Source organism: Heptranchias perlo, chromosome 10, assembly GCF_035084215.1.
Source record: "Heptranchias perlo isolate sHepPer1 chromosome 10, sHepPer1.hap1, whole genome shotgun sequence".
NCBI lineage: Eukaryota > Metazoa > Chordata > Chondrichthyes > Hexanchiformes > Hexanchidae > Heptranchias > Heptranchias perlo.
In genome coordinates, this window is record NC_090334.1 from 32,164,439 (window position 1) to 32,188,885 (window position 24,447).

The 24,447-nt window shown below is 39.9% G+C and overlaps 1 protein-coding gene across 3 annotated transcripts in view; it reads right to left on the reverse strand.

The window, feature by feature from the left end:
- Positions 1 to 256: 256 nt before the first annotated feature.
- strn3 (striatin, calmodulin binding protein 3) overlaps positions 257 to 24,447 on the reverse strand; it is a 162,274-nt gene continuing 138,083 nt past the window's right edge. For all 3 annotated transcript variants that reach the window (XM_067991404.1, XM_067991403.1, XM_067991402.1), the window contains 7 exons: positions 8,962 to 9,009; positions 8,500 to 8,621; positions 7,102 to 7,269; positions 5,541 to 5,681; positions 2,696 to 2,803; positions 2,513 to 2,599; positions 257 to 2,134 (listed from right to left, as the gene is read on the reverse strand). In XM_067991404.1, the coding sequence (XP_067847505.1) occupies positions 1,965 to 2,134; positions 2,513 to 2,599; positions 2,696 to 2,803; positions 5,541 to 5,681; positions 7,102 to 7,269; positions 8,500 to 8,621; positions 8,962 to 9,009 (844 nt within the window). In that variant the 3' untranslated portion in view covers positions 257 to 1,964. The remainder of the gene's footprint in view (positions 2,135 to 2,512; positions 2,600 to 2,695; positions 2,804 to 5,540; positions 5,682 to 7,101; positions 7,270 to 8,499; positions 8,622 to 8,961; positions 9,010 to 24,447) is intronic.

Here is a 24,447-nt window from a genome sequence, read left to right on the forward strand (position 1 = left end):
TTATATTTTCAAATTTTGAAAGTGCCCCTACACCCAAGTCCAGATCATTTATATATACTAAAAAGATAGATCCTGATTGTATAGATACCTTCTAAAAGGGTTTTGGAAATTTGTTGAAGAGCTTTAGATGACCATTTTGAAAAGCTTTGGTTTAAAATATGTGCACATTTTATGTTCAGGTTAAAAGAAAGCTATACTTTAACTCCAACAATTATATAGAAAAATGCAGAATTTACCAAAGGACATAAAAAGAAAATGCAGTTACACCCAGAAGATATATTTTTATTTCCAAATCCCCTTTCTAAATAGATAAATGATAAAAGAAGGGACATAATTTCAACATAAATCTTATTTTACATAATTAGGACAATTAAGGATACTCTGGATTCCACAAAATACTAAGAAAGCATTTTTGAAGCTATACAACTCAAGTAATGTAACAAACACTAATTTACAGGTACACCATTTAATATTTATTATATGCATTTTATATACATTACTTTTAAACAGCTGTATTTTAGCTATGTGGTACAATCTTAAAAATTTACTTAATCATGTGTTGTAAAACAAAAACCTTACAAAACTCATCAGAACTTGCAAACTCATCAGAAATCTCTCTGTGGAAGACTAGAAAAAATACTTTATTGTATTAATCATGCATTACACAAACAAAATCTTTAGTTACACCATTAACCGAAGCACTTCGTAAAGCTGGGATAGCTAGACCAAACAGCAGATTTCTGAATCTTGATTTGGCTATTTCAGTATTCTATATTTAATCCAAAATAAAACCTTTTCACTCCAGATTTCACACAAATTCTTCAGTTCCATGGGATTAGGGTCAAGCCCCTAAAAAAGTAATCTGACAGGAAATCCTGGGCTGTGATATAAACAGTGTTCCATTTTAAACCTATATTTAGAGCTCTCTAGTCTTCTGTAAGAGTCCCATGTTAGACAAAGATATACAGGGCCCGTTAACACACACAATACATGTAGGATATAAAGACCAACAGAAAAGTGAAATAAATAACAGTAGGCCAATAGCATTAAGATGGTTAACCCTTGATAAATAAACTTGTAAATACAGTAAGATGTACAAAATATCACATAGTGATAGGATGCTGCAATTTTTTTTAAAAGAGTTAATTATGGGTGTTAAACCCTCTGTGTTTCATTTCAACACATTTTACAGTTTTCAATGATTACACTTAACAGCTTTTATAGTGATGTTAAAATAGCATCCACGTGGAAGGATTCACTGAGGATTTTGTTTCATTTATGCTGGGCAAGGGAAGAATGCAGTTACATAATAGTGGGTCAGTGAGGGTGGTTTGATTGGGTTTTAAGCCAATGAAACATTATAGTATTAACCCTGTTTGGAGCATTATTCTGACAGGAAAATTATACAAAAGACTTATAAAAACTAGACATCCTGTCAAAAATTTTGTAAAACTAAGGTTAAAATATATTTAATTTCTATTTTCTTTTTAATGCTGAAAGTTGATTAAAAGTATGTTTGGTGGTGGAAAACTGATAAAGGAATTGAAGGATGACATTCTATGGTTTAGTTGTAAGTTCACTGCCCACCATTGCACCACAATCTCAACCATAAGGCAGGACACAAGAGCCCAAAATATTTACTGCTGTAAGCTTAAATTCCACATGACTTTGAATACACTTACATAACAGTAAATTAGCTCAGTTCAAATCCAGTCAAGGCTACAAATACTGGTTTATTTCTTTTTTAATTACAGTTAAATGGGTTAGCCTGACATTATTCAAGGATTTGGTGATACTTGACCACTAAGCACCTGCCTATGATAGTCTACCAGGAAGACCATTGCTCAGGTGGAACAGACTTGTACTTAGTGTTGCATGATAACCGGGTAACTAATGGCAGTGAAGCAATTCCTGTTCATTTCCAGCTCACCTGCTATGATGGGGCAAACATATTTTAGCAACTGTTACACAAACACTTTGGCAAGGGCATCAGCTCCTGCACTAGCAATATATGCCTTTGATGGATGGAAGGCTACATCATAAATAGATTCGTCACATTTCTTCCGATGGGCAGTAATTTCTTGAACACACGTCTTGCTATCCAAATTCCATAGGCGAATAGAACAATCGTGACCTGATAAAAAATTTTTAAAAAGAAAATCAGCGTTAATTTTTTGGCTATAAAGCAATGTTCAGTGCCAATTACTGTTAATTTTAACAATCTAACTTCTTGTAGGCTTATATGAAAATCTTGATCCAATTATAAACAAAAGCCAAAATAAAGTATCTTCTAGAGACAAACATATACAGCAACTAGCCAAAATGTTTTATAAATGGTAATAGAAGGCTAAAAATGAAATAGATTTTGGAAACAATGTGGATTTCTTGCGTATAGAAGAATATTTTGGTGAGTTATTTGGACTTTATTTTGGAAGTTTAAAAAATAATCCAGGTAGATCAAATTCAAGCTCAATATACTACAAATGTTCAACGACAGAAAGCAGCTACATACTTCCAGACATCAAGTAGATTCCATTAGGATCCACTGCGAGACTAGTAACAGCATCCAGGTGAGCAACCATAGCATGGATCAATTTACCTAAATAAATAAGCAAAGTATTTAGAGGTAAGCCAGAAGATTCTGTAATTTTGAATTAATACTGTTCACAATTCTCAATAACTAGCTATTACTTACCCGTTTTATTATCAAAAAATTTAATATGCCTATCTTCATGAGCCGTGATGGTAACAGGCAGTGTGGGATGGCTGACAACTCTATTAATCTGATTGGCTAAAGGAGAAGCTGTGAACACAAAGCAAGGCAAAAACCGATGAAAATCATTCTAAAAACTAACACAATTATGATCGGACCAAAACTGTGAAGCAATTGTTTTACCATATCCAGGAGCTTGCTGATTGAAATTTTGATGAAATGGAAAAGGTGTAACTTAATAGTAATTTTCAGAACTGCAACCTTTTGATTAATTACCCCCTGTTTGTGTGAGGCTGTGACAGTGTGTGGAACAGTCATCGTGCACTAAGCATTTTCCCCATCTCTGGGGAGCCCTGGTGACTGATGTGATATCTTACACATGGGTCATACATTTTTTTGTTGGTTTTGACTGGAAGTGAGATGGGTCATCTACAGCTGGACTGCCTTATATGCGAGTATGTGTAGTAACTAACACCGGTGTAATGACAAAATGGCTGCACAAACTGAATTACTCAAAAGAAATGCCTGTAAGGCAGACAGCAGCTTTTTTAAATCTATAGAAATCTGGATGGCTATTAGAATGGATTTGAAAGAAGTTTGCAGAATTAAACAAAATACAAGTTCTATTGGATCTTTGACATGTAACTATCTTCTTTAATTGACATTTATCTTTAGGAAATTCTGGTATTAACACCCATACACTACTGCTCTCACTATCATTGCTATGTTTTCAAATCTGTCAGTGATAATCCTCCAAATTAAAATCAGGAATAGTGAAAAGGATATGGGTAGTGAATGAAGCATTCTGACACCAGGAGGCAGCAAACTAGCTATCTTGGCCACACCAATGGAGAAAGCTATGCTTCTGCATAGGGAGAGAAGGAAAACTGGCAAGTTACCCATGCCACTTTTCACTCCTCCCACAAGCTGTACTGGCCTAGATCCAGGCCATCTAACTACCTTCTTTTAGGGAATGGTATATGCGGAATTTAAATTTACATGTGAGGGAGGAGTGAAGAGAGAATAACAGAAATAATTAACTGGTCATTTAAAATGTGCGAGTTTGTTTTTAACTCCTGTGATAAATGCATAATTTAGCTGTGGTACTTGCAAGGAATGTAAAAGTGAATCAGTATGTTACACAACTTGAAAACAACACTACTGTTCTCATACATCTTGTTAGACAGAAATTTCTCCTTGATTAGAGGAACAAAGATTTAACATTAAGGTTTCAAGTGTCAGTAAACAGAATATTGCTTATTCAGCTGGGCAGAAATAAAATGCAAGCCCAAATAAATCCCTTACACACATTAACTACCACCTTAAACTGCAATAAAGATCTAGGGTCACCTCTTTTGTCCTTTAAACAATCGTATTTAAAATAAAAAAAGACATTGCAATACATTACTTACACAAATTTATATGTGTTTAAAGCATCAGCTTCACTGTACATGCTGTACGACAGGTGATCCATTTCTTATTATACATTTGACTGTATATCAGAAATTAGATTAAGAACTTTGTAGAGACATCTTTGGTCTTCAATTAGAAATAGAATTTGTATACCACTAAAATATGTACAATAACCAATAAGGAAAACTACAAGAGTAATCCATGCCTTTAAGAAACCAGTATGCTGTTGTGGTGTCACTCAAAGAACTCTCCCTTTCCAGAGAAGCACTGCAGATCGTAATGCAATATCTCGGAACAGGTAGGAGATTGGACCTGGTGCTAAGAGTGAATTTCCTTTGTTTAGTATTGCAGGCCTATTAGTAAAAATTTTATGACTGGTCATAAGAATTTTGACTACTGAAGGCAGAAGTTTTGTTATAGGAGTCTTGCGTGGTTCAAAATCAGGACAACAGAAGGAAGCTGAACAAAGAAAAAAAAATCCGAAAGTTGTCCTTCCAGATGACTCAGAAGCTCCAGTGAACATAGAAGTGAAACTGACTTGGTGAGGCACATCTGCATGACACTGAAGAACCATGACTTCCATGGCCAGTGATAAGAATGATTGTTAATCCCATTGTTCATAACTTCTCTAGCATTCTAGCGTTAAAGGGAAACAGAGTGGCTGTGCATAGTAACCCGCTCTGCCAAAATAATGCAAAGTATTAAGCGTTCATCTGTGGAACAAAAGAAAGGAACTCAGACCTATGTTGGAGTATATCACAAACTGTCACATTTCCAGAAAGGTAATCTTGTGACATTAAAGTACAGAGTCTACTTGTGAAAATACACGATATGAATAATGCCCACTTGAACAAGGTACTAGAGACTAACTGGCACTTGTGGAACCAGACCCAGCAAAGCATCAACTTCTTCAGGAGAGGAAGGGTGGGATCTTTAATGTACATAATATCATATTTCAACATGAGACATATTAGTGCCTGTTAAGGGCTGAGAAAGGCCAGGTATGCATGGACATTTCTTGAACCTATTTTAATATATGTTGATCAAAAAAACAGCAAACCACAGCAAAAAGATACCATTGCAAGAAGCGGGAGTTGATGTGAAGAAATGACAGAGTGGACTATTGGGGAGAAGAACTGATGCCATGTAGGAATAAATCTCTTTTTATGTAGTATCAGAAGCACATCCTTACATCAAAATGTCACTATGTTAAGAACGTTTTAAGGGTCAGCTGGGGGAGAGGAGGTGAGTATAGGAGAAAAAAGGGAATAGAAGGAGTTGCTCTTGTGATTTTCCTCATTGGTTACCAAGCAGTAAGCTGAAGAATGGATAATTTCACACCAACGTTTTTTTTTGTTGCAAAGAATAGGTTCAATACTGAAAATTTTCAACATCTTATTTTCATGCAACTCACCGGCTTCCACCTGGGATGCCAGCATCACCAAAGGCTGAGAAGTTTCCATATCATAAATGACTGTGTTGCCACTATTAAAAGAACCCACAACGTGTGCAGGATCAGCACCTACAAAATCAACTGATGTGGGGATTCCATTCTCTGAAAAATGAGTTAAAACACGTTAACCATGCACTTTATAATCTTCATACATTATATATCGTCATTAAGAAATATTAACTGGGAGATTGAATGGTGCAGTGGGTTATACAGTGACCTTTCACCTCTGAGACTAAAGTTCAAACCCAGCTCAGAATGATGAGAGGTGTCTGCTTGCTGTAAGTGTCCTGTGTGATATTAGTTTGAACAGTTTCAATCCAGTTCCTAGTGAGCATGGGCACACAACACAAAACTGCCCCTAATTTGGCATTAAATTGACAATCTCCCAGAGAGCCCACAGGATGGCTGTTGTTATAAACTGGGCTAGCCTGGTGGTGAAGGATAGAATACTAGAGCCCAGTCTTCAGTTGCTTCCAAGCCTTTATTCACAGAGCTCCACATTACACACACCACACCCTAGATAAGCTCTCTTATCTATGGACATAAGAGCCCCAATTGATACACACCACCTGAACACAATTAACACTAATTTGATATAAATCACATGGCTACAATTAACAGCTGTTGGGGAAAATGGAAATGTATCGTATTGGTGCATTAGGGTACTCAGACATACTATTCACACAGAGTAGAGGGAGCTTTACTCTGCATCTTACCATTCTATACCTGATATGGAAGTGCATGCCCAAAATTGGAAAGCGGTCCATTGATGAGTAAAAAATTCAGATAAAGTATGTCTAGCTGGAAGACATTCAAATTTGAATACTGGGTATTTTGTCTGCAGACACTTCCATCAAGTCTATCACTATTATATGACTTATTATTGGATCTCACCCCACAAATGTACCAGCCCTTCACCCCGAGGAAGTGGGGGGGAGGGAGTACCGATACACGGTGATGAGACACCACAACAAAGGGGGCAAATGCATAAGAGCGTGATGGGCTTTTCTCATTCCAAGCACAGAACATAACAAATGAAAATAGCTCTGACCACCACAAATATATTGTGACTGCAAGAATGCTCTATTATCCAAATCCTGAGTAATCTTCAATTACTCCATGTCAATAATACTATTTTTAATTTTGTTTTACTAGAGATACTCTGTACAAGGCAAGTACTCTGATTGCATTTCACAGTGTGTTAACTCTATATGTAAACTAATCAGTAACAGCATCTGGCTCATTCTCGTTAACTAAAGAACAGCATTGTTGTTTCTTTTAATCATTACAAGTTTTTTTTAAAACATAGAAGTTACAGAATATATTTACTTTCCCAGGCCCAGCTGTCAAATCATTCCTCTTCTTGTAAAACACATATTTAGCCTACTACTTCTCTTTCACAATTAATCCATCCCAAGCAAAATATTTAAAAACTGCACCTACATTTCTAATGATACAAGTAAACAGCATCTACAAAAAAAAATCTATCAAATCTAATAACTGAAAGCATTTCTATACTTACCCCTTTCTACATTATAAGTGCTGAGACACGGTGACTTCTCAGTTGGGTTCCATAACCTAATAGTGCCATCTGCCGAACAAGACAGCAACCGGTTCTTTATACCACTAAATGAAAGACCCCATACTGCATCTGTGTGAGCCGCCAATGTATTTAATATGACACTTGGATCTGCAGACCAATATGAAACAAAATAGTTAGCTTGGAAGTTCTCAGAGTTGTTCAACATTTCCTTCAAATCATTTTCTCACATCAATACGTATTCTACTGCATGCACAATAGTCTCCAGTAGAATTACAAGGGAAGATCGAGAAGCTAAAGTGAAATCAGCCGGTGGGAGCAAAACTCAAGTGGTTCATCATCCCAGCCCTGATGCATACTTGGAAAGCACTCAATTTATAACATACAGAAATATAGCAATTTGTTAGTGTATATTCTTTCTTTTGGTAGCAGTGTGTCATAGCTACCAAAAGAAAGAATATACACTATTCTTGTGATTCAATCAGCCAGTGACATCTTAGCATGTGATTTCACACGCCGTAATATTGGGATTTTGTTGGTATATACAGGAGTAATATAATTTCTATTTCAATTTACAACTGTATATAGATTTTATAATAAAGTCCATCAAAAATTAAATTAATTGACATAATAATTTACAGATTACTGGTAACAAATAATAATAAAAACTATAAAGAAAAGAGCTGTTTTTAAAATTTATAACCCTTTCTTGTAGTACCCCCACTCCAATGCATCATTTCCAGACTGCTCGTCAATGTTGTTCTGGAACTGGAAGTGCAAGGGTTCACAAGAGCAGTCTGAGTCAGACATCTTATCCTTTCCTTACTGTGGAGAAACACCTTCCACCTCCCAAGCCGAGTTCACAAAATTATGTGCAAAAATCATAAGCACAAACTACGTTCTACCAATCAGTGGTATAGGAAGAAGTCATTTATTTATTAAATAAAGAACTAAGTTGCATCAGTGTCACACCTTTTGGGGAGGGGTGTCCTTATAATTTGGACTAGAAAGGTCTTTAAAGGGCTGGCTGACCATTAATTTCCTTCCATTGGAATGTTGGCTTTAACCATTATATATAGAGGGAAATGAATGATTAAATTACACACATTGCTGAAGGGAGAGTATCTTCATATGGTAATGCTTAAAAATAAAAACAAAAGGTTTGACACATGTTTTTATGTATTACAAAGGAAGTAGTTAACTGCTAAGTAATATTCAAAATCTAAACTGTGGAACCAAAGTACTAAAGTTAAAAAATTTTTTTAGAACATAAACAACTTAGTGGAATTTAAAAATGAATAAAATCATTAAACCACAGCCTATTGAATAAATGAAGAGAAAGCTGCAATTTTAAAAACATATTTTTCATTCAGTACCTACCATACGTATCATATGGATCAACATTGGGACTGGGTATGTTCCAGCATCGTATTGTTGCATCAATTCCACCACTGAAACACTGTTCGCCATTAGAACTGATAGCCAAAGACAGCACAGGTCCACTGGACACAATAGGAATCAGGAAAATATTTACATTATATGTAATATATAAAGTTAACATTACTAGTATTTCACTATAATTAAAAGTAACTGCAGACTAAACAATCAATACTGAACTCTTCAAAAAGGTCATACCATGTATCAAGGTATTAATCTCTCTCACTGGAGTTTTAATTGGAAATGATGTTATAAATAAATGTCTAGTTTTTAAAATATCCTACCAACCCAAGTATAGGTAAAATAATTTACTCCATTTTTGTGTAAACTTTATTATGCATTGTTGGTTATTCTCCTCAATATTATAAAATAAACCATATAAATGATAAATCTGATGTTACTTACATATGGGCTCTGAATGTATAAATTGGCTCCACATCTAATGAGGCACTCCTGAAAGAACAGAATTGTTATAGCTGAATATCATTCAGTCTCGCTGCTGCAGCTAAAGCAGGCTGAAATTGTTTTCCACACGTGTCTTCTATTTGATTATTATAGATATGTGGAACGATGGAAAAGTGCCACTTATAATTCCCAAAGTAACTGAGATCACAGGAGAACTAATGTTCAACATTAATATGAAAATGTATGCTAAAATAAAAGCATAGAACTGAAAACACTGTCGTATCTCAGAACTTTCAAATTTCTTACCTGTTCTGAGTCAGTACAAATCAAATTAAAAGGACCGATAATTTGAAATAACTCACCATGGAGAAAGGCTTCCTCTGTGCACGATGTAAAATTTGTAAACCAATTTATAACGAACCAGTTTACGATTTTGTTACTCATGGCACACTGAGCAAACCTTCCTCCCAGATGGCAGTGAACAAAAAAATCCATGATCCTGAAGGAAATATGTTGTGTGATTCAACATTACTCTTTCACTTTTCTCTGGTAAACGAGCATTAGAGCAGTTAGTTTTATTTACAGCACATACATAAACACGCCTATCGATCATTTATACGGCCACTTCATCTGTCGTAATCTCTTTTGGTGCTTCTCTTTAAAATCTTTGTCTATGCTTCCCCCTAATCCCACCCGAGATATCCTTTCCTCTCTCGGCCTCTGCACTGAGCGACTTCTCATCCTCAGTAATTTTAATCTCCATCTTGGCACCCCTTATTCCTGTCTACTTTGAATTCACCACCCTTCTGTCATCCCTAAACTACCTCTTTGTAAACTCTACTACCCATATTAACAGCCACCCCTCAACTTTGATATCTCCCATGGTCATGATCATTGATGAGGCCATCTCCAACCACTTCCTTGTATCCCTCACCATTCACATCACCCTACTCTCTTCTATTCCTACTTCCTTCCATATTTGGCCCTGGAAAAAACTCTTCCCCCCCCCCCCCCACCCCCCAAGTCACTTATAACTCCACTTTCAAACTCAACCAACTTTGATGCCCTTGTCCCCAGTAAAACTTTCACTGTCTCCAATTCCAGTCATTCCCCCTAACTTGATCACTACCGTTGCCCCGTCAAGTACAAGAGGCACAGACCTGAGCGTATATAGCGTACAACTGGCTTAGCCATCATTACCAAATCAGGCTGGACCACACCCAGCTCTACCAGGCCTCATTCTCTTCCACCAAAACTACCCATTACTCTAGGAATATTCCTGGAGAGCAAAGACAAACCTCAGCTTCTTTTCTCCACTAACAACCATCTTTTTAATTCCCTCTCACCAGCTCCCCTCACTTCCAAAATCAAGTGCTGCAGCATGGATTTATTTGTCACCAAGACAGCTGCTTTCCCCCTTCCCCACCCGACTCTAGCCCTTAACCACTGTCACTCTTTAGTTTCTCTTTCATCTTCCCCTCCCCCCCCCCATTCCCTCTCCAAGCTCATCTCGTCCATGAGACCCACCTCCTGCTTGGCCTCATTCCCACCATACAACAGACCAACCAAATTCTACACCTGACCATCATGCAAGCTGCAAGCTGCATTGTAAATAATTCCCTCTCCTCAGGCGTATGCCCCTCCCTTTCCAAACCACTGCCATCATCCCACTCTTCAAAAATAAAACCACTCTTGACCCCTCTGTCCTTGTAAACTACCGTCCCATTTTCAACCTCCATTTTCTCTCCAAAGTCCTTGAATGTGTTGTTATCTCCCAGATCCATGCCTAGCTTTCCAATAATTCCCTGTTTGAATCTCTCCAAACAGGTTTCCACCCAAGGCACAACACTGAAACAGACCGAACCAAAGTCACAAATGACATTTGCTGTGACTGAGACCCTAGTGCATTATCCCTGCTTGCTCTCCTCAACCTCTCTGTAGCCTTTGACACGGTCAACCACACCACCCACCTTCAACACCTCTCCTCTGCTGTCCAGCTCGGTGAGGCTGCTCTTACCTATCCAATTGCAGCCAGGCCATCTCCAGCAATGGTTTCTCTTCTCGCCCTTGCACAGTTACCTCCAGAGTCTCTTAAGGATCTATCTTTGGCTGCTTCCTCTTCCTCATCAACATGCTGCCCCCTTGGCAACATCAACTTCCACATGTGCATTTGAGACACCCAACTCTACCTCTCCAATGCCTCTGTGCTGTCAGTTTGCTTGTCTGATATCCAGTCTTCGATGAGCTATAACTTTCTCCAATTACATATTGGGAAGTCCCCAGTCATTATGTTCAACCCACCCGCCACAAACTCTGAACACTTACCACCAACTCCATCACCACCCCTGGCCACAGCCTTAGGAGAATGTTCATAACCTCAGTCTACTATTCAACCCTGAGTTGAACTACCGACCCCATATCCTCTCCATTACAAAGACTGCCATTTCTACCTCCGTAACATTGCCCACCTCTACTCCTGCCTCACCCCTACTGAAACCCTCTTCCATTTCCAGAATCGACTATTCCAATGCTCTCCTGGTCAGCCTCCCAGAGCACTTTCTTTGTTGTCTCCTGATGCGGACACTGCTGCCAATTCCTGGGGACTTTCGCTGCCAACCACTTCGGAGGAATGAAGCTGGGAGGGCAAAGTACTCCTCTAATGCTGGCATTATCGCAAAAATTACAGCCAGTAGCTTTTTAAAAAAAAAACTACTTCATAACATCTACTGGACCCCGAGGGCAATAAAGTATTAATGCTGTAATTTTTGCAATAATGCCTGTATTGCTGTGGGAGGGGTTGGGGGAGGAGAATGCTCTTTGCTTGATCTCGGCAGACCCGACCTCTTCCATCACCTCTCTCACTGCTCACTCTAACCTGGTCCCAGCTGCTCTGCTCACTCTCGCCTAGCTTGCTAGAGGCAAAGAACGGTCTGGGGCATGGGACTGAGACATATATGCAAACTTGATAAGCCAAAACACGCATCACACCACTCCCCTTACCCATTTCCTGGGGAAGAGACAAGATCATTTTTGCAACGAATAGAGTTTCAGAGCCCTAAAGGTCCAGATCTCTTGGGAGGTGAGAGGAAAAGGACAAAGTAAGAGACACACAGAAAGAGAAGGTGTATAAGAGGCACAAGAAACATAAGGACGAAAAGACCCGAGAATAAGCTCGAACGAAGTCTGAGACAGAGTACATGAGAAAGTATACAAGGCGCATGGGGGAAAGAGAGAGAAAGGGAAACCGAGTGAAGAAGGAAAAATGGAGACAATTTAAAGGTGGGAAAGAAGCAGATGATTAGAGATAGGATTAAGACTCTTACTTTTGTATGCGCATAGAATCATAGAAAATTTACGGCAGAGAAGGAGGCTTTTCGGCCCATCATGTCCACGCCAGCCGAAAATGAACTACCCAGCCTAATCCCACTTTCCAGCACTTGGTCTGCAGCCTTGTAGGTTACGGCACTTCAAGTGCATATCCAAGTACTATTTAAATGCGATGAGGGTTTCTGCCTCTACCACCCTTTCAGGCAGTGAGTTCCAGACCCCCACCAACCTCTGGGTGAAAACATTTTTCCTCAGCTCCCCTCTAATCCTTCTACCAATCACTTTAAATCCATGCTCCTTGGTTATTGACCTCTCTGCTAAAGGAAATAGGTCCTTCCTATCCACTCTATCTAGGCCCTTCATAATTTTGTACACCTCAATTAAATCACCTCTCAGCCGCCTCTCTTCCAAAGAAAACAACCCCAGCCTATCCAATCTTTCCTCATAGCTAAAATTCTCCTGTCCTGGCAACATCCTCATAAATCTCCTCTGTACCCTCTCTAGTGCAATTACATCCTTCCTGCAATGTGGTGACCAGAACTGTACGCACTACTCAAGTTGTGGCCTAACTAGTGTTTTATACTGTTCTAGCATAACCTCCCTGCTCTTATATTCTGTGCCTCAGCTAATAAAGGAAAGTATCCCATATGCCTTCTTAACCACCTTATCTACCTGTCCTGCCTGCCTTCAGGGATCTGTGGACATGCACTCCAAGGTCCCTCACTTCCTCCACACCTCTCAGTATCCTCCCATTTATTGTGTATTCCCTTGCCTTGTTTGCCCTCCCCAAATGTATTACCTCACACTTCTCTGGAATGAATTTCATTTGCCACTTTTCTGCCCACCTGACCAGTCCATTGATATCTTCCTGCAGTCTACAGCTTTCCTCCTCACTCTCAACCACATGGCCAATTTTTGTATCATCTGCAAACTTCTTAATCGTGCCCCCTACGTTTAAGTCCAAATCATTAACATATATCACAAAAAGCAAGGGACCTAGTACTGAGCCCTGCAGAACCCCATTGGAAACAGCCTTCCAGTCACAAAAACACCCATCGACCATTACCCTTTGCTTCCTGCCACTGAGCCAATTTTGAATCCAACTTGGCACTTTCCTTGAATCCAATGGGCTTGTACTTTTTTGACCAGTCTGCCATGTGGGACCTTGTCAAAAGCCTTGCTAAAATCCATGCACACCACATCAAACGAACTACCCTCATCTACCCTCCTTGTTGCCGCCTCAAAAAATTCAATCAAGTTAGTCAGACACGACATTCCCTTAACAAATCCATGCTGACTGTCCTTGATTAACCTGTGCCTTTCTAAGTGATGGTTTATCCTGTCCCTCAGAATTGATTACAATAATTTGCCCACCACCGAGGTTAGACTGATTTCCTGTAATTACTCGGTCTATCCCTCTCTCTCTTTTTAAGCAATGGTACAACGTTAGCAGTCCTCCAATCCTCCGGCACCACCCCTGTATCCAGGAAGGATTGGAAAATGATGGTCAGAGCCTCTGCTATTTCCTCCCTTGCTTCTTTTAACAGCCTGGGATACATTTCATCTGGGCCTGGTGATTTATCTATTTTCAAAGATGCTAATCCCCTTAATACTTCCTCTCTCACTATGTTTATCCCATCCAATATGTCACACTCCTCAACTACAATGCCTGCATCGTCCCTCTCTTTTGTGAGGACAGACGCAAAGTATTCATACCAACATCTTCCACCTCCACACATAGTTACCTTTTTGGAATCTAATAGGCCCTACTCTTTCCTTAGTTATCCTCTTACTCTTAATGTATTTATAAAACATCTTTGGGTTTTCCTTGATTTTACTTGCCAGTATTTTTTCGTGCCCTCTCTTTGCTTTCCTAATTTTCTTTTTAATTTCACCCCTGCACTTTCTATACGCCTCTAGGCTTTCTGTAGTATTGAGCTCTCGGTGTCTGACATAAGCTTTCCGTTTTTGCCTTATCTTACCCTGTATGCTCCTCGACATACAGGGGGCTCTAGATTTTTCAGTCGCACCCTTTTTCTTTGTGGGTACATGTTTACTCTGCACCCCTTGAATGCCTCCCACTGCTCTGACATTTATTTACCTTTAAGTAGCTGTTTCCAGTCCATTTTTGCTAAATCACTTCTCAGCTTAGTAAAATTGGCCTTTCCCCAATTGAGAACTTTAACTCCGGTTCTATCTTTGTCTTTTTCCATAACGATGCTAAATCGAACTGAGTTATGATCACCAGAATGCTCTTCCACTGATACTCCTTCCACCTGCCCAGCTTCATTTCCTAAAACTAAATCCAGAACTGCCCCCTCTCTTGTTGGGCTTACTACATACTGGCTAAAAAAGTTCTCCTGAATGCAATTTAAGAATTTTGTGCCCTCTATACCCTTCACACAGTTTGTATCCCAGTTAATATTAGGGTAGTTGAAATCTCCTATTACTGCCCTATTGTTTTTGCACTTCTCAGAAATTTGCCTACGTATTTGCTCTTTTATCTCCCTCTGACTGTTTAGAGGTCTATAATACAGTCCCAGTATTGTGACTGTCCCTATTTTATTCCTTAGCCCAACCCATATGGCCTTATTTGATGGTCCTTCCAACATATCATCCCTCCTCACAGCTGTAATTGTTTCTTTAACCAAAATTGCCACCACCCCCCCTCCTTTTTATCCCCCTCTCTATCTCGTCTGAAAGCCCTGTAACCAGGAAAGTTGAGCTGCCACTCCTGCTCCTCTTTAAGCCATGTTTCTGTAATAGCTAAGATATCATACTGCCACGTGTCGATCTGTGCCCTCAGCTCAACTGCCTTATTCACTATACTCCTTGCATTGATGTATATACCTTTAGGCACTGTCAAACTCCTTTGTTGTTTATTTCCTAACCTTTGTTTCCTCTGCCTTCCAAACTCACTTACTAATTTTCTGCCTTCCATTTCCAGTTCTGCTTCTTCCCCATCTGAATCTACACTCAGGTTCCCATTCCCTTGCCAAGCTGGTTTAAAACCTCCCCAACAGCACTAGCAAACCTCCCCACAAGGATATTGGTCCTGGTCCTGTTGAGGTGCAACCTGTCTGGCATAATGCCAACTAGTTTAAAAGAAAGACTTGCATTTATATAGTGTATTTCACAACCTCAGGACATCCCAAAGCGCTTTACAGCAAATGAAGTACCTTCGAAGTGTAGTCACTGCTGTAATGTAGGAAATGCTGCAGCCAACTTGCACTGCAAGGTCCCTCAAACAGTGATACTGTGATGTGATACTGACCAGATGATCTGTTTTAGTGATGTTGGTTGAGGGATAATTAATGATCAGGACACTGGGGAGAACTACCATGCTCTACTTTGAAATAGTGGATCTTTTACATTCACCTGAGAGGGCAGACAGGGTTTCTGTTTAACGTCTCATCTGAAGGTTGGCACCTCCGACAGTGCAGCACTCCCTCAGTACTGTACTGAAGTGTCAGCCTAGATTTTGTGCTCAAGTTTCTGCAGTGGGACTTGAACCCACAACTTTCTGAATCAGAGGCGAGAGTGTTACCACTGAGCCACCGCTGCCACCTGAACTTTTCAACTAAATGTTTACTCTGTTTTGGTATTTACTTAGGCAGAAGGGGGGGCAGCAAGATAGCATTATGTTGGGTGAAGTAGTTGTGCAACAACATACTAATTTTGAGCCTCAATCTTAAGAACATAAGAACATAAGAAATAGGAGCAGGAGTAGGCCAATCGGCCCCTCGAGCTTGCTCCGCCATTCAATAAGATCATGGCTGATCTGATCCTAACCTCAAATTTAAATTCATGTCCAATTTCCTGCCCGCTCCCCGTAACCCCTAATTCCCTTTACTTCTAGGAAACTGTCGATTTCTGTTTTAAATTTATTTAATGATGTCGCTTCCACAGCTTCCTGGGGCAGCAAGTTCCACAGACCTACTACCCTCTGAGTGAAGAAGTTTCTCCTCATCTCAGTTTTGAAAGAGCAGCCCCTTAATCTAAGATTAGGCCCCCTAGTTCTAGTTTCACCCATCCTTGGGAACATCCTTACCGCATCCACCCAATCAAGCCCCTTCACAATCTTGTATGTTTCAATAAGATCGCCTCTCATTCTTCTGAACTCCAATGAGTAGAGTCCCAATCTACTCAACCTCTCCTCATATGTCCGCCCCCTCATCCCCGGGATTAACTGAGTGAACCTTCTTTGTACTGCCTCGAGAGCAAGTATGTCTTTTCTTAAGTATGGACACCAAAACTGTATGCAGTATTCCAGGTGTGGTCTCACCAATATCTTATATAACTTCAGCAATACCTCCCTGTTTTTATATTCTATCCCCCTAGCAATAAAAGCCAACATTCCATTGGCCTTCTTGATCACCTGCTGCACCTGCATACTAACTTTTTGATTTTCTTGCACGAGGACCCCCAGATCCCTCTGTACTGCAGTACTTTCCAGTTTCTCGCCATTAAGATAATAACTTGCCCTCCGATTTTTCCTGCCAAAGTGCATAACCTCACATTTTCCAATATTGTATTGCATCTGCCAAATCTCCGCCCACTCACCCAGCCTGTCTATATCCCCTTGTAGGTTTTTTTATGTCCTCCTCACTCTCTACTTTCCCTCCCATCTTTGTATCACCTGCAAATTTTGATATGTTACACTCGGTCCCCTCCTCCAAATCGTTAATATAGATTGTAAAGAGTTGGGGACCCAGCACCGACCCCTGCGGAACACCACTGGCTACAGGTTGCCAGTCCGAGAATGAACCATTTATCCCAACTCTCTGCTTCCTGTTAGATAACCAATCCTCCACCCATGCCAGAATATTAACCCCAATCCAGTGATTCTTTATCTTGAGCAATAATCTTTTATGTGGCACCTTGTCAAATGCCTTCTGGAAGTCTAAATACACTACGTCCACTGGTTCCCCTTTATCCACCCTGTACGTTATGTCCTCAAAGAACTCAAGCAAATTTGTTAGACATGACTTCCCCTTCATAAAGCCGTGCTGACTTTGTCCTATTAAATTATGTTTATCCAAATGTTCCGCTACGGTCTCCTTAATAATAGACTCCAAAATTTTACCCACCACCGATGTTAGGCTAACTGGTCTATAATTTCCAGTCTTCTGCCTACTACCCTTTTTAAATAAGGGTGTTACATTAGCAGTTTTCCAATCTGCCGGGACCTTTGCCGAGTCCAGAGAATTTTGGAAAATTATTACCAAAGCATCCACAATCCCTACTGCCACTTCCCTCAAGACCCTAGGATGTAAGCCATCAGGTCCAGGGGATTTATCTGCCTTGAGTCCCATTAATTTCCTGAGTACCAATTCCTTAGTGATTTTAATCTTCTTGGTAGAATGAAACCTCGTGAGGGAGAAATTTTGCCAAAATAGTCAAAAGCAAGAGACCACGGTTGATAGAGATAAGGATTGAGGAACTGAGACAGTAACATGGAGAGGGACAAGCAGAATGAAACTGGCGTAAAATACAATTTGGCGAGAGAATGAACAATACATGCGAACACGGCATAAAAAATGACAGGCAGTGAGAATGAAACGGACAGAATAGCTGTTCTACAGAAGGGTTAAAAGGGAAGAAACATCCATGGGAGTATTTTTGTTGACGGTAGTTCCCTCTTTCTATGGAAGAAAATATTAGCTGCAGGAGAATTTGGATTGACATTTTTCTTACTGGCGTGGATAATCTCAAATTAGGTTTCATTCTCTGTTAGGTTGATCTTAAAATATGAAGCTTTGGTGAAATATTGTGAAGATTAATTAAGTACTTGTCTAGTAGTATCTATATAATAAAGCATGTTAACTAATCTTAATATTTCAACAAACTTCATATTTTAACCTTCATATTTAAGCTCATTAGATTCTGAAGCTTCAATTGAGCAATTTGGTATAGGCAGTCTGGCAGTTCAGAGCTGCTTTGGGTGTAAAACCAAATGCAGGAGATCCCATTAACTCACTTGCCTCAGACAGAGTTTTTTGAATTATTGCTTTCATGGCTGGACAGTGGTCTGGAGATAAGTCAGAACCACCGTCAGATAAATGGATCAACATGCTCTACTACAATCAGTGCCTCTGACTGTTCAAATCGTAAACAGCAAACCTAGAAATCAAACCACAAATTTCCCCAATCTTCTAGTTGAGGAATGGTATGTGACGATAGGCAGTAGTTATGGAAGTCGGGTGGGGGGGGGGGGGGGGGGGGAGAAAGGGGGGAGGAGAAAGTGAAAAAGAAAGGTTGAATGACAACTTATTTCAGCAACTCAGGAAGAAAAATTCCAGAGCTTTTAACTATATTTGAAAGTTCTAAAAAGTTCATAAGCTGTCAAGTAACATTACTACCAAACGATCCAACAACCTCCAACTCTTTTTTACTGCTATGTACTCAGAATCGAAAGTATTATCAGAATTAAGTCAACGTTGCAGTGATTGAAGACTCTGCCCTTGGAGGCTTGTCAACTGCAAACCTTACTTCTTTGACCAACACCATCCAGAATGAACTCAGAAATAAAACAAATATTTGGGTAAAAAAAAAACAAAAATACAAATTTTGATCGCTCCACTAATGAAACACCGGTTTTATCCAATGAGCAACACAATTATATGGAGTGAGCGAGGTCCTTGGATTCGATCTCTAGTATATACTGAATTAGCTACAAATCAACTTCAGAACCCATGAATTTGGTAGGAGAAAATCATCTAGGGATCTTGTTGCTGATCACTATCCAAGCATCTCCACTGAAGGTGCCTGTGTGTAGACATCAGGTGACAACTGAATGGGGTTCAGCTATGCTAACCCCTTCCCCACCTCACAGTTGAATAGCCCATCAATACCCAGTGCCAAGGCTTAATGTAATGGCCACTTGGATTCAGTAAAGAAGGATGGGTGAAATAGTTTCATAGTTTAGTTATAAATCTCACCAGAAAAAACAAAATGCTTGGAACCAAGTTGCGACAGCAGAAGAAAATAAGGAACAGAGCTTGTCAAACAAATAAGTAGGAACAATGAAATTTAACAATGGGTGAAACAAATTAAATGAAAATGTTATGAAGTCTGAGGGTGAAAATAGAAAAATCTGACAAAAGGGATAACAACAACTAAAGCATAAAAGTGCAAGAAACAGAGTGAGCATATCAGCAAGAAAAAAACAAAAAAAAGCTTAAGTGAAGACTTAAATGTCTGGAGACATTTCATCATATTTTAGGCTCCTGAAAACTGTATATAGAACTGCAGGGATTCTTAATTCCTGCAATATAAGCAAGATTCCTTCTCCTTAAGAATTTTATGTTAGGGATGACCCTCTCATCTGCATTTTATGAGGTAATTTACAAAATAATGGTTATTGAATAGAATTTTTTTTAGATTTCTTTTATTTTGAATGGAGCCCAGTTCAGAATAATTCTCCATGTCAGGGTGTGGTTTTTTTGTGCAAATTAAAAGTCTTACTTACCTTTCTATTTTGGGTTGACTGCAGTGCGCCTTTCGCTGTAGAGAAAGGGGACACAGAACCGGCAGTAAAAAAAAAAATTAGAATACTGAACTCCCAATTGGGGTGGGGTGGGATGGGATGGAGAAGAGAAAGAGTAATCAGGATTGTGGCACATTGCATTGGTTTCCGTTAAGGGGCAAAGACAAAAATTTACCAAAGTCACAGCACCTCACAATAAATGACCAGACATATTGCAAGGTTTGTATTGGTTAAGTTCACTTTTGCAAAAGCTATCGTTTACAAATCACAATTGCTGGCTAAGGAGAAGGATATGAACTTTTCAATAAATTGTTGAATTCAGGTGTCCCAGAAATGCTTTAAAGTTTTATATGAGCATACATAAACATACAAATTTTGCAAATACAGGTCCCATACAAACTCCTGCTAGATTGAATTTTCTCGAAAAGCCTTGGAAATTTATGAAAATTGTGAACCTCCACAAATTGCAACTTCTGGAAGCAACAAACATGTTTTCAATGACTGCTATAATTTTGCTATACAGACATGTGGGAGGCTCTGCCTTGCTGTACAAAGAGTGGTGACACAAGTGATGCTTTCAAAGGATGCAACTATGTTTCTCAAATGCAGCATAAGTATATTTATTCTTTATACTAAATTGGTTGCCTAGTAAACAAAAATCAAAGCTCTTAACTGAATATTTTGTTTTGGAAAATGCCAAATAAGATCTGGTTAATATGTACAGATTATTTGAGAATATGCACGCAATCATTTTTTAAAAATCCAATGATTGCTAAGAAAATGCAATATAACGAAGTAATTTATGCACAATATTCTATGTGTACATTTTGCACGATCAAGAAAGCAGCATTATTAAATTATATTTAGTTTTTTAAAATATCACAATTATAAGCACAGTGAATACTCTACAGATTGCAAATACTTGCTGAACCAACAAGGGAACAGGCCATACCGGATTTAGTGATGAGTAATGAACCAGAATTAGTTAGCAATCCGATGTTAAAGGAGTATCTTGCAAACAGTGACCATAATATGATTGAATTTGATTGAATTTGATTCTGGGTTTCAGAGGGAGAAGGAAGGGAGAGTCACAAATCAAGGTTTTAAATTTAAGTAATGCAAACTTTGAAGGCATGGAGAATAAATTGATTACAGTAAACTGGGTTGAATTGTTAATGGGTAAACCTGCAGACAAACAGTGGTAAGTATTAAAAGAAGTATTTGATTTGATGTAAAACCTCTAAAAGGCAAAGGCTACATTTGTGCAGTGAAGCAACCATGGTCAACAAATGAAGTAAGAGACATTATGAAGCTAAAAAAAAGGCTTAACACAGAAAAGCAACAAAGGGATAACAAAGAAAATGAGAGGTGCAAAAAGTGAGTATGAAAAAAATGTGCAAGATATCAAAGCTAACAGCAAATGATTTTATAAATGCATTAAGAGGGAGTGGTAAAGGGGAATGTGAGCCCACTAAAGAGAGGCAAGACTATAATGGATAATTAAAAAATGGCAGACTTGTTAAACGAGTACTTTGTGTCCGTTTTCATAGTGGAGTAAGAGAACCTAAAAATAATTCATGGGGAGGAACTTGGTAGAATTAATACAAGTAAAAAAATGGTAATGGAGAAAATAATGGGACTGAGAGTTTCCACCCCGAGCTTTTTAAAAGAAATAGGTGAGGAAATTGCAGATGCAATAGTCAGAATTCTCCAAAGCTCTCTAGATTCAGGAAATGTGCCGTTGGATTGGAAAATTGTGAATGTTGCTCCATTATTTAAGAAGAGGGAGAAACCAGGTAACCACAGACTTGTCAGTTTAACATCAATTGTGGGGAAGTTACTGGAATCCATCATTAGGCAGAGTGACTGAGCACATCAACCGATAAAAGAGAGCCAGCATGGATTCGTGAAGGCTAGGTCATGTGTGACTAATCTAGTTGAATTTTTTTGAGGCGGTCACTACCATGGTGGTTCGAGGAGTGTCTATGAATGTTCAGAAGGCATTTGATAAGGTTCCACACTAGATTATTAATAAAAATTAAGAGCGCATGGAATTGGAGGTAACCTTGCGACTTGGGTTGGTGATTTGTTGGGTGATAGGAGACAGAGCAGGGATAAAGGGTTCGTTCTCCTGATTGCGGGATGTGTTAAGTGCTGTTCCCCAGGGATTTGTACTGGAGCATCAGCTTTTCACCATTTAAGAGACTAGGAGTCACAGAGTCATAGTCATACAGCACGGATAGAGGCCCTTCGGCCCATCGTGTCCGCGCCGGCCATCAGCCCTGTCTACTCTAATCCCATATTCCAGCATTTGGTCCGTAGCCTTGTATGCTATGGCATTTCAAGTGCTCATCCAAATGCTTCTTGAATGTTGTGAGGGTTCCTGCCTCCACAACCCTTTCAGGCAGTGAGTTCCAGACTCCAACCACCCTCTGGGTGAAAAAGTTCTTTCTCAAATCCCCTCTAAACCTCCCGCCTTTTACCTTGAATCTATGTCCCCTTGTTATAGAACCCTCAACGAAGGGAAAAAGCTCCTTAGTATCCATCCTATCTGTGCCCCTCATAATTTTGTACAGCTCAATCATGTCCCCCCTCAGCCTCCTCTGCTCCAAGGAAAACAAACCCAATCTTCCCAGTCTCTCTTCATAGCTGAAGCGCTCCAGCCCTGGTAACATCCTGGTGAATCTCCTCTGCACCCTCTCCAAAGCGATCACATCCTTCCTGTAGTGTGGCGACCAGAACTGCACACAGTACTCCAGCTGTGGCCTAACCAGTGTTTTATACAGCTCCATCATAACCTCCTTGCTCTTATATTCTATGCCTCGGCTAATAAATTGTAAACAATTTTACAACACCAAGTTATAGTCCAGCAATTTTATTTTAAATTCACAAGCTTTCGGAGACTTCCTCCTTCCTCAGGTAAATGTTCGGCTAATAAAGGCAAGTATCCCATATGCCTTCTTTACCACCTTATCTACCTGTTCCGCCGCCTTCAGGGATCTGTGAACTTGCACACCAAGATCCCTCTGACCCTCTGTCTTGCCTAGGGTCCTCCCATTCATTGTGTATTCCCTTGCCTTGTTAGTCCCTCCAAAGTGCATCACCTCGCACTTTTCCGGGTTAAATTCCATTTGCCACTGTTCCGCCCATCTGACCAACCCATCTATACCGTCCTGCAGACTGAGGCTATCCTCCTCGCTATTTACCACCCTACCAATTTTTGTATCATCAGCGAACTTACTGATCATACCTTTTACATTCATATCCAAGTCATTAATGTAGACCACAAACAGCAAGGGACCCAGCACCGATCCCTGTGATACCCCACTGGCCACAGGCTTCCAGTCACAAAAACAACCTTCGACCATCACCCTCTGCCTTCTGCCACTAAGCCAGTTTTGTATCCAAAGTGCCAAGGCACCCTGGATTCCATGGGCTCGTACCTTCTTGACCAGTCTCCTGTGGGGGACTTTATCGAAGGCCTTACTGAAATCCATGTATACCACATCCACTGCGTCACCCCCTCAAAAAATTCAATCAAATTAGTCAGACATGATCTTCCCTTGACAAAGCCATGTTGACTATCCCTGATTAATCCTTGCTTCTCCAAGTGGAGACTAATTTTGTCCTTCAGAATTGTTTCCAATAATTTTCCTACCACTGATGTTAGGCTCACTGGCCTGTAGTTCCCCGGTTTTTCCCTACTCCCCTTCTTGAATAATGGTATTACATTAGCGGTTCTCCAGTCCTCTGGCACATCCCCTGTGGCCAGAGAGGTTCTGAATATATGTGTCAGAGCCCCCGCAATCTCCTCCTTTGCCTCACACAGTAGCCTGGGATACATTTCGTCCGGGCCTGGGGATTTATCCATTTTTAGGCCTGCTAAAACCGCCAATACCTCCTCCCGCTCGATGTTAATATGTTTGAGTATATCACAGTCCCCCTGCCGTATTTCTATGTCTACATCGTCCTTCTCCATAGTGAAAACAGATGCAAAAAATTCATTTAGAACCCCTCCTACATCTGCCGGCTCCACACACAGATTGCCATTTTTGTCCCTAATGGGCCCTATTTTTTCCCGAGTCATCCTCTTACCCTTAATATACTTATAAAACATCTTAGGATTTTCCTTTATTTTGCTCGCCAGTGTTATTTCATGGCCCCTCCTTGATCTCCTAATTTCTTTTTTAAGTATCCCCCTGCACTTTTTGTACTCCTCTAGGGCTTCCTCCGTCTTTAGCCTTTTGTATCTGCCAAAAGCCCTCCTTTTTTTCCTAATCCATTCTCGTATATCCCCTGACATCCAAGGTTCCCTGGAGTTCTTGGAACCACCCTTTACCTTTACGGGAACATGTTGCCATTGTATGGTCTCAATCTCCCTTCTGAAAGACTCCCATTGCTCCGATGCGGATTTTCCTACAAGCAGCTGATCCCAGTCCATTTTGGCCAGATCCTGCCTTATCCTATTAAAATCGGCCTTCCCCCAATTTAGAACCTTTATTTCCGGCCCCTCCCTGTCCTTTTCCATGACCACCTTAAATCTCACCAAATTATGGTCACTGTCACCAAAGTGCTCACCTACTAGCACTTCTTCCACTTGGCCGGCCACATTCCCTAGAATTAGGTCCAGTACCGCCCCCTCTCTTGTAGGACTTTCTACATGCTGGCTC